The 11,075-nt window shown below is 45.4% G+C and overlaps 3 protein-coding genes across 4 annotated transcripts in view; 2 read left to right on the top strand and 1 right to left on the bottom strand.

The window, feature by feature from the left end:
* The first annotated feature begins 502 nt into the window (after positions 1 to 502).
* CLDN24 (claudin 24) lies at positions 503 to 1,256 on the top strand. The gene has a single exon (XM_027123024.1). The coding sequence runs from the start codon at positions 503 to 505 to the stop codon at positions 1,163 to 1,165; it is 663 nt and encodes a 220-aa protein (XP_026978825.1). The 3' UTR covers positions 1,166 to 1,256.
* An 875-nt stretch (positions 1,257 to 2,131) lies between these two features.
* On the top strand, positions 2,132 to 4,222 carry LOC113628967 (claudin-22-like). The gene is given in 3 exon segments (XM_027123023.1): positions 2,132 to 2,820; positions 2,823 to 2,916; positions 2,918 to 4,222. Coding segments are annotated over 3 exon segments (690 nt in total). The 5' UTR covers positions 2,132 to 2,729; the 3' UTR covers positions 3,423 to 4,222.
* A 503-nt stretch (positions 4,223 to 4,725) lies between these two features.
* Positions 4,726 to 11,075, bottom strand: part of WWC2 (WW and C2 domain containing 2) — a 166,409-nt gene continuing 160,059 nt past the window's right edge. For both annotated transcript variants that reach the window (XM_027122583.1, XM_027122584.1), the window contains 2 exons: positions 10,483 to 10,610; positions 4,726 to 7,500 (listed from right to left, as the gene is read on the bottom strand). In XM_027122583.1, the coding sequence (XP_026978384.1) occupies positions 7,434 to 7,500; positions 10,483 to 10,610 (195 nt within the window). In that variant the 3' untranslated portion in view covers positions 4,726 to 7,433. The remainder of the gene's footprint in view (positions 7,501 to 10,482; positions 10,611 to 11,075) is intronic.

The raw sequence follows: 11,075 nt of genomic DNA, 5'->3' as shown, positions 1-11,075 counted from the left end.
AGAATGATAAAGATTATAGGGAAACAGTCTACCTTTCTTTACAAGGTCTTGTTTTGCATCTCTGACATCTCAGATTCAGCTATTACAATGAGGTCCTGTTGTAGAAAGAGCTGGCCTTTTATCACCACTTAAAATCTAATTAATCCATATTGAAGCACAAAGATTTCTGTTGTATTTTAGGGTGAGGGGTCATAGAGCGCTCTTTGTTCATCCTTAGACTTATATAATCATCAGGCATTGGGGATATAATTTTACCAAGCAAATTGGAAGGTAACAGATCAAATCCTTATCAGAAAGCCCAACTCATAGTTTTAACAGAGTCCTTCGTCCTTTACATGAAACATTATATTCAAGAAGAACAAAAACGCATTTCAGAGTGCCCAAAGAGTTAACGACCAAAACTTATATTCCCCAGGCAGCATCAAACCAAGATTGTCACACTACTGTCCACCACAAGACAGCAGCTCCTATAGAGGTGGCAAGGGTCCTAAGATTTGTTGCAATGGCTTTAGTCTTTAGAGTAGCAATGCAATTCGTTGGAATTTTGCTATCTCTGCTGGGATGGGTTTTATCCATTATTACAACTTTTTTGCCACATTGGAAAAACCTCAACCTGGACTTAAATGAAATGGAAAACTGGACCGTGGGACTCTGGCAGACCTGCGTCACCCAAGAGGAAGTGGGGATGCAATGCAAGGACTTTGATTCTTTCCTGGCTTTGCCCGCTGAGCTCAGGATCTCCAGGATTTTAATGTTCCTCTCAAACGGCCTGGGATTCCTAGGCCTGCTGGTCTCGGGGTTTGGCCTGGACTGCTTGAGAATTGGAGAGAGACAGCAGGATGTCAAGAAGCAGCTGTTAATCCTGGGAGGAATTCTGTTCTGGACAGCAGGTGTCACAGCCCTTGTTCCTGTCTCTTGGGTCGCCCACAGGACAGTCCAAGAGTTCTGGGATGAGACCATCCCCGAGATTGTGCCCAGGTGGGAGTTTGGGGAGGCCCTCTTTATTGGCTGGTTTGCTGGATTTTCTCTTCTGCTCGGAGGGTGTCTGCTAAACTGGGCCGCCTGCGGTACCCAGATTCCCCTGGCTTCCGGCCACTATGCAGTGGCAGAAATGCAAACTCAGTGTTCATACCTGGAGAATGGAACTGCCAATCCTTCAGTGTAAGACTTTGATGAGACCAGAGAGGTGCATCTCCCTATATCAACTGTGACGGTCTACATGATAAAGGGTTCTTTGTTATGTAACTATGTTTGTGATGCTAACATTTTCTCATTAAATACATTAAATCATGACTTTTCTATCCTAGATACCCCATCCCCCCAAAACCTGGAGAAGTAAGAAAGAGGCAAATCTTATATCTAAAGGAAAATGATTGTGGTAAGCATTACATAGGAATGAACAAAACAAACCTTCATTCATCTGGGTGTTGAGATCAAACTTTGGTGGTGGTTGTCCAAGAGAGCACTAATTAGCTTTACTGTGTTCATTTGATATTAGAAATGTTTTTTTGGTTTTGTTGGTAGCTGAAATTGATAATTAGTTCCTGTTTCCTAAAGAAAAAAACCTAACAATCTGAAATCCTTTAAGCATTCTGCACCAGCAAAACCACATGCTCAGCCTATCCAAAGTGCTATTTCCACAACCATGATTTGGTCTTTCTTGAACAGAGGTGGTTTGTGTTCAGGAAATTGCTAGGAAGCCTGTGCGGCAGGACTTTAGGAGGCTGAAGGGTTTCAGTACATTGTGATACTCTCAGATTTAAAATACTGGCCAATCTCTTCTCGTCTCTTCCCTCAAAAGCTTCGTACTTTAAAAAGATAAACAGTTCCAAAAATATTTTGCTTAATATCCACCTCATCTGCCCTAATAAAAATTTTCCTTTGTTCAGTTAAAAGTTCCACGCATGGGGATGAACCAACAGAGGCGTTGATTCTAACCTACGCAGTCCTACTGCTTAATTTTTCCACGGCATAGAAAGCATATTTAAGCAAAGAAACAAAAATATAGCAAGCATTGATGTCCCTGTGTGTGAAGCTGTCAGGAAGGCGTGGAAGTAAACAGACTCGATATTTAGTTCAGAGTCGTTTCATATGTTATTGGGTATATGTAGCCTAAGAGATTAAAAAAAGAAAAGAAAAGCCTGATTTAAGGTCTACAGAAGAGATTTCTGAGATTGATTTATTTGGTTAAGAAATACTTTTCTTGAACCTGTTTTTAAAAATGATAACACTCAGTTATAACCACAGTATGCATATTGAAATGAGACCTCTTAACAGATGAAAATCTGACAGGTGCAACTAGTAAGGTATAAAGTAGCAGGAGTTGAACCAAACTGTCAATTAAACATCTTGCACGGAGACTTCTTAATTCTTTGACTTGACAGAAAGGTTGGGAACAACATGAAAGCCATTTATACTTTAACAATGAGAGGATTATTACTACTTAATGTTATTTCGGGGACAAACTGCCTACTACAAAATGCATCCTATAGGACGTGAACGTGATCTTGGCCACACCTTGTCATTACTGGTTTGCAGAATTATTTCCCTATCCTTTTCTGAAAACTATTCAACATAGAATTGAACGATAGCAACTCTGGCAAGAATCCTCCTATATACACAATGAAAAAATAGTTCTGAGCTCTGCAAGTGATAACACAAGTGTCACACTTCTTTTCACAGCCACTGAAAGGCAGGGGTTGGTCTGGCTAAGGTCACAGGATTTTATAATGGCTTTAGTATTTAGAGCTGTGGCACAATTAGCGGGAATTTCACTATCTTTGCTGGGATGGGTTTTATCCTGTCTTACAAACTACCTGCCACATGGAAAAATCTCAACCTGGACTTAAATGAAATGGAAAACTTGACCATGGGACTCTGGCAGACCTGCGTCACCCAAGAGGAAGTGGGGATGCAATTCTATCCTGGCTTTGCCCGCTGAGCTCAGGATCTCCAGGATTTTAATGTTCCTCTCAAACGGCCTGGGATTCCTGGGCCTGCTGGTCTCGGGGTTTGGCCTGGACTGCTTGAGAATTGGAGAGAGACAGCAGGATGTCAAGAAGCAGCTGTTAATCCTGGGAGGAATTCTGTTCTGGACAGCAGGCGTCACAGCCCTTGTTCCTGTCTCTTGGGTCGCCCACAGGACAGTCCAGGAGTTCTGGGATGAGACCATCCCTGAGACTGTGCCCAGGTGGGAGTTTGGGGAGGCCCTCTTTATTGGCTGGTTTGCTGGATTTTCTCTCCTGCTCGGAGGGTGTCTGCTAAACTGGGCCGCCTGGGCCCTGGCTTCCGGCCACTATGCAGTGGCAGAAACGCCGCCACACCGTCTACACCTGGAGATGAAAACCACTCACCTGAAACTAAGCCAGAAGGGATCAGCGGTGCCCTCAGATGATTTGGTAGGATTTCCTGTTACACAGTAACCCATTCACCATGCTTTCGATTTTCTAAAATGCATTTTCCCTTCGCTTCTGAAACTGGCATTTCTTTCTAAGATGGTAAACCACTTTTATCTTCTACTCTGAGACCAAAACCAATCAAGACTTAACAGTAATCATACTCATTACTGGGGATGAGTTTTCTCAATTTTAAAATAGATTCAGTGATTGCACAGAACCGGTGAATAAAACATTGTGTTAGTACCTACACATCTTCTGAAGGTGTTATTTAATAAAGATGAATCATTTGGCAATTGGAAATGGTACTGCTGATCACTGACTTCTTTCAAGGGTCTAAGATCACCTATTACACTGAAACTAAAGTCTGGCTGTTATTTTTTTTAAAAGGTATGACATCTGATTATATTAAAAAAAATCGCTGGCTCTCTGAAAGCTTGAGAGGTGCACACTGGGGACACATCATCTCTTTTTAAATTGGAGACCTCAGGGCCTCTATGGAGACGCTTCCATTCATTCACGTCTTCTCTACTGTGTCAGAAGCAGAGGAGGGCAGTCTTGTGTTTTAAAGATTCATGTAAAATCTACCGCACCAACGTCCTTTTGCTTGTGTCCTGTGCTCTGCGGTAGATGCTGCAGCCACAAGGCGACTGTGGGTTGGGACTGGGGGGCGTGGGCAGATGCCCCCACCCCCTTTAACAAAAAAATCAGCAATATATATGGGCCAACCAAGAACTATTCACAGCAAGCTGCTGGCTTGGGGAGTTTTTTAATTTATTTATTTTATTATTTTATTTTGTTGGTTTTTGGCTGCATTGGGTCTTCGTTGCTGTGCGCGGGCTTTCTCTAGTTGCGGCGAGTGGGGGCTACTCTTCGTTGCGGTGTGCGGGCTTCTCATTGCGGTGGCTTCTCTTGTTGCAGAGCACGGGCTCTAGGCGCTTGGGCTTCAGTAGTTGTGGCACGGGGCCTCAGCAGTTGTGGGTCACGGGCTCTAGAGCGCAGGCTCAGTAGTTGTGGTGCACAGGCTCAGTTGCTCCGTGGCACGTGGGATCTTCCTGGACCAGGGCTCGAACCCGTGTGCCCTGCATTGGCAGGTGGATTCTTAACCACTGCACCACCAGGGAAGCCACCAAACTTGGGGAATTCTTCATGAAAGATTTTATATTTGTTTGGTATATAGTTCAAGTAAACTTTTGTGTTTGTGCCAGTCAGGGAAATTCACTGAACAATAAATGACACTGAAATAAAGTATTAGGTAATATGTATCTTTGTTTTAAAAAGAAAACACTGAATTTTTTTCCACCCACAAACACATGAAAAGTGCAGAAACCAGAGTTAATCTATGTGATGTATTTGCATACTTTTACAAACAAGACAAATTAAAACAGAAACATATTCAGAATTTAACCTGATTAAATATTTAGTTCAGTCCTGAGCTTTTGATATTTAATACAATATAAAGTAATAGCAAAAAAAAGATTTTAAATTTATTTGATTTGCATGCTACAGAGATCCAGCTAAACTTTGTTCATTGGCTAGCAATATTCTTTTTGTACCTGTAACACTTAGATTCTGATATACAAAATTGTAATAACATACTGATAATTCAAACTTGAGAACTAAATATTACATTCTTTTTACCCTGTGAAGAATAAATTCTACCTTTAAAAAATAGTACTCATAATATTAAAATTCATGTTGTCCATATGGTTTTGTGAGCAAGTTATTAAAATGTTTTGTCACTGTGAATCATTTGGGTTAGTACAAATATGACAGGATTGTTAAAAGCTGCCTATAAATACATAACACTATTGCTGATTTTTAAAGAGTGAAAAAGGATTATATTAAGTTTGTCTCTCATGTTAGAAATGAGCAAATGCTGTAAGATAAAACCAAAAGCATCTTGGTCACAACTGCTAACTACCAGCCTGAGACAGATTTTATTCTTATATGCTTGTCTGAAACTCTTTGTCGTACAAAAAGTTAACAGCTAATCTGATGGAATTTATAAAGCTGTAAATATTCCAATATAGCCTCTTCTGTGTCAAACATTTAAGATGGCCAGAACCGAACTATATATTAAACAGAACATAAATAAGACCGTAAATAAATAAATGAAGAAAATAAAATCGTACGGTACAACCACACATAATCCTATAAACATTTTCATGGTCAAACTAAGAAGCTGAAAACAGCTGACCTTCATTTAACTCTACATTAAATAAACTTCTGTTTTTCACATTTGACCTCGACAAGGATGAACGGTGCTCTTCCTCCAGTTCTCCTTGGTCACCTAACAGGATGAACTGGGCCGCCTGCAAGGACTGTGCTCAGTCAATTCACGAGGCTGGTTTTTGTTCAAAGTAGTGTCACGTCCAGTTATTCCTTCAAAGACTTTTGTATATAAATGGTGGGACACTTAGGAAAAAGTCATTACAGTTCTAGGCTCAGAAATGGCTTGATCTGAATTTTGATTCTGATAAAATGAACCTTCCAAAACATGTGTAATTACTTTCAAATAAATATTCTTACCAACGAGGATTCTAGCTTAGGAATAGAACTTGTGTTTCTTTTTTTTAAGGGGCCCATTCCTTTAAGATGATGTTTCATCTCTAAAAAAAAAAAAATGATTTCACTTGTTACATAAGATGGCTCACCAAACACTGCCTCTTCCAGTATTACAGACCAAGTAACATGCATGATTTAATTTGCATAAAACTATTTCTTTTAAAAGCCTTTTATGCTGGCAGAGCTGACCTGGGGATTTGTTTCTTTTAAGAAGTGCTTGGGTTGGGTGAGCTAAAATTCTCCACTGGAGGAAACTTTAGTCAGTTTCCATCTTGTTTGTCTGGAATATATATTTATTTATATTTTACAAATGACGCAGCTTTTACTTCAAACTAATAATCTCCCCAGGCACTCTCTTCTCTTTGCCTCCCAACTCCTCACCACAAGTTACAGATAGGATGCCCTAAAAATGACAGCTGCAAAGTAATTTCTAGTAAATGTCAGAGATCTGTTTACTGATGTATTTAAAATTTTTTTGGCAATCTTGATTCCATCGAGGTACCCTTTCCTCTGTTCCTGGTTTCAGCAAGTGATGCTAATGTGTTTCCCTCCACAGTACCAGCACTGTGTGTCCTCAGCACCCTGGCCCCTACCTTCACCCACCTGGTACCATCCTCACACCTAGGACGAAGCATGACTGGTGCAAGCCAGACACTCACGTCTGAACACTGACGCACAATCAGCCTGAGTGAGAAGCAGCAGCTGCTCACTGACGTGCTGATTTTAGTGTATTTGAGGCGGACTGGCTTTCTGCTTTCATCTCCCTACCCTTAAAGTCCTAAATCATGGGGTCTGTAGTGTGGCTGGAGCACTGCTCCTTTGCATTCTTGCCTTCCTGCACTCAGCATTTTGTTTTTGTTTTCTTTAGACAAATAGAAAAGGACAAAAAAAGGCAGTTGTTTTAAGGAAACAAAGTGTTCCGACAGAGGTGACGGAAATGAACGCAGCACCTGTTTCAGGTGGACCCGGGACTCTGCACTGAAGCTCACGCTCAAGTTCAACCTCACGCCGAACGAGCTGCCCTCTGGCACCAAGTATCACCCGGCACCACCGCCGGCTTCATAGTCACCCATGGGAAAACAAAGGAAAAGCGAAAACCACATGCTGCTCAGCTGAGTTATTTCTCCACAGCCGGTCCAATAGGATGCGTGCTGGGTCTCGCCTCTATTCCATTTTTACCAAATAAAGCCCATTGGCAACACACGTATACTGTACATCTGCTACCAGATGATCCTGTTTTGGTTATCTGATTTTTTTTTTCTTTTTTAAACACGTAAGAATTACATTCAAGGTACTTTACAAATTAACATGTTGAAAATCTGATGTGAAATAAAAGCTCTTTAAGAATTGACAGTTATATTACAAAAAACCCCCCAAAACAAAAACCAAAACCCCAAACAAGAAAACGTTCAGTCTTTTGCCCTCCCTAAGAAATGAAGAGGTGAAAACACGATCTCGTCAGCGATGTAATCAGACGTCATCAGCCGGCAGGGACGGGATGCTTATCTTTGCTCTGGTGAAGTAGGCAATCTTCTCCCTACAGCCGGGGTGAGGAATACACCGACTTCAATAGGATGTTGAAAATGCTCTATGCCCGTTAAAAATAGTCCCAAGAACGTCAGCGCTGTCTCCACAGGCCTGGATGGGAGATCTTGTCCTTAGCTAGAGCTCCATTTAAAATCAAGACTGTCTTCGCCTTTTTACGGAAGGACATAAAGGAGAACGGCAGCTCTGACCCACGGTAACCACCGGTCGACACAGGCATTTCCAACCTCAGACAGGTTTTAAACCACTGGGGTGGGGGTGTGGAGGGAGCGTGTCAGTCTAGGTCTGAGCATTTCTAGACCAGGGAGTAGAGGATTCTAGGGGCCAGAGTCCTCGCAGGAAAGTACACGATCCGGGGAGAATTCTTTAAACTCAGTACCATGCTAAGGTAAGGGCACAATAATGAGTGATGGATACCGGGGCTCAGATGAGGCAAGAGAAGGAGCCTGGCCGTCTTAAAGGCAGATCTGCCGCAGCCCGACGCGGGGATAAGTGGAAACAACCTGAGAGGGAGAGGCTGAGAAAGAAGGGGCGGGAGGGTTTTCAGAGCTTAGCAGAGTGTCAAGAAAGTAAGGTTTTAGGGTTGCAGAGCCGCCAAGGGCAGGACCAGTACGTCCAGCCTCTAAGAAGCCTTCACATCGAACACTCTCCCCTCAACACAGGCTGCTGAGGGGCTTCCCCACGTGGGGCCACACGGGAAGCCCTAAGGAGGAATAAAGCACTGGCCCTCCTTCGAGAAACTGGGGGTGAGACGGTGCAGGAGCGTGGGGTTATGATGCAGGAACTGAGGCGGAAAAGCTCTACCTCTAAGGAAAGGAGAGAGAAGGAGGGAAGCATGAAAACCCTGGGCAAGGTGGAAGGAGAGTTATTTTTGTGCTACAGCGTCCTTTCCGTTTGCTCAATTCTATGAGATAAAATTAAGAATTAAAGGGGCGAGTGAAAGTAGTCAGGATATCACTGAAGGCAGAACCCGAAACTGGGGTCTTTGCTTCATCACTTCCCGCAAGCGAATTACTTTGGCTCACGCGGTGCTTTTTAAACACACAAACTAGCTGTCAGTGTCTACGCTTGAGATGTTTCACATAAAATTCCTGGTTTCTACCTTCCCTCAGCAAATCGGAAGAGCAGGGAGCCCTGGGCTTTGAGAGAGCAGCTCAGGGAGAGTGTCCCAGGCCTTGGCGCGCTTCCAGAGCCGCTGCCGTGTCCCGGTCCGTCTCCCTCTCCTCCATCACCTGTCTGGTGATAGGCCTGGCTTTGGGTGCTAAGCGAGTGTTTATAAACATTTATTTCGGGTTTTAGCAGCAGCGGAGGTTGGATGACTTCTCCTCTGGACAGTGTTTCTTGCACCAAAGGCACGAGAGGATTCCCCACACCACCCTGCAGTTCTAGAAATCCAAGGAGCAGTATCCTCTGAAAGTTACAAGAGTGACCCTGGAGCTGAATGGAGACAGGAAAAAGCTGACTCTTTACTATAAGCCATCACGTTAAAGAGAGTCTGAGCCTGCCATGACCCGTCTCCTTCCCCCGCACCCGACTCACTCAGGACAGCAGGAACTCCCACTGCGTCCTCTGGCACCAAACCCATCCCTTCCTAACGAGCCCTCTCCACCCCATATCGTCAGACGTGCTCCTTGGGCTTCTACCTCTTCAGACCAAGAGCCTCCTACAGACTCCTCCACAGCACACACACACACACACACACACACACACACCACAGACCAATAAAACCACACCGTTGCCCCCCTCTCACTTGACTGAAACTGTCACGGGATGGTCACCAGTGGCCCCCAGCCTGGGGAGTGTCTCAATCCTCTTTGCTGTTGCCTTTGACAGCACCTGTCACCCTCCCTGCTCAGCTCCAGGACCACGCTCCCCAGTTCTCCTTCTAGCTCGCTGGCCATTCCTTCTTAGTCTCGACAGTCTCCTGTCCTGGTCACCTTCTCACACTTTCCGGGATGTCAGACCAACGTTTGTTGTGGAACCACCACATGTGAGACGAAGACTCACATTTTTATCTCCCATCTGATCCTCAATCCTGGCTTCAGATTCTTATTTCTACTTATCTACTGACCATGGCTTCCCAAGCTGGCCTACGGGAACTGGTAGGCTGGTATGTCCAAAAGCAGAACTCTCCCTGCCCCCTAGTGCCCCTCCGTCCGCCCACCTCCTGTCACCCTCCTGTCGCCTGCCTGGCCTCCCCTTTTCAGGGTCTGCCCGGCCGCTCTCCACAACATCTCTAACGCCCTCACTCACTCCTGCGCTTAGAGACCCCTGCTGGTCCCCCACCACTCAGAGCCAGCGCTGGAAGCTTCGACACAGTGCACGGGGCCTTGTGCGGTCGACAGGCTCACCCACTGGCTCTGACCTTTAAGGCTCTGTGCCTCTGTCCCTGCCCCGATGCCCTTTCCAAAACCACCACCCCTCGTGCCTGACACACGCGTACCCATTCTTCTACCCTGTACGGCCTCTTAGACTCCCGTGCGCTCCCGCAGGCCCAGCGTCTGCCCTCACGGGACCCCGCCTGGCCTTCAGGGGGCTCCTTCCGCATGGCACTGCCCGCCCCCCTCACACAGACCGGAGCCTCCGTAAGGCCAGGGGTGCTTGCCCTTCTCTGGGTGCCCAGGCCCAGCCCTGTGCATGGCTCACGGGGCCTGAGGAACAGTCCAGGGAGGGAACAGCAAAACCCCCGAAGACAGGTGACTTTTCTGTACCTTTTTGTTTTCTGCGTTAAGATTTCTCAATGAGATGTCTAACTGCTTCTAAGAGCTGGGGACACCCCAGGTCCCCGGGGAGCCGGGCTCAAACGGAGTCAGGACTGTGGCCGGCAGGGTCTGTGAGCTCAGGGAAACACACACATCAAGCCGGAAGCAGAGGGCGTGGTGTCCCACATCCTAACACGTGTCACCTGCCAGCCACCCTGCGGTGCAGGCCTGCGTGATTCGGGGACAGCCCCGCACGTCCCACGGGCGCTCACCTGAAGGACTGCACCTGCCGGGGCACCTTCCGGCTCTGCTCCCGAAGCCGGCACACGTCCTTGGACACCTGCCTCATCAGCTTCTCTGCGTTCAGGTCTTGCTTCTGCTCTTCTTTGGACTGTTCGGCCTGGTAAGGAAATGAAAACACAGAGCCCCCCACAACATTAATTAGAGATTCCCAAAGGTGTGCTCTAAGGCTTGAAAGACGCCGGGCTCAGGTCAGGAGGCCAGCCCAGCAGGACGACACCCATGCGTCCACCTCATGCCCACAGCGAGCAGCTAGCTACTGGGTCGGGGCAAGTGTGTGTTAATGCATTTTAAAAATCTTACCACATAGGCAATGTGGGATCATCTTGTTACATCTGGAACACCTGGTAACTGCCCCCCTCTCCACCCACCAAAAGAGAAATTAAAAACTACTTACAGCACCATGTCCAAGAAATATCTACTGTTAACATTTTGGAGAATACACTTTCAACCTCTTATTCATCTTTTTAAACCCCTTTTTTTTTTTCCATCTTAGACCTTTTAAAAGCTGTTTACTGAAGTAGAATTGACATACCAAAAAAGTGTACACAGACGCTTGTGCAGC

The sequence above is a fragment of the Aethalodelphis obliquidens genome, unplaced genomic scaffold (genome assembly GCF_003676395.1).
Source record: "Aethalodelphis obliquidens isolate GAN/ISIS:26980383/991018 unplaced genomic scaffold, ASM367639v1 scaffold25, whole genome shotgun sequence".
Lineage (NCBI taxonomy): Eukaryota > Metazoa > Chordata > Mammalia > Artiodactyla > Delphinidae > Aethalodelphis > Aethalodelphis obliquidens.
This window is presented reverse-complemented; position numbering and strand designations above follow the sequence as displayed.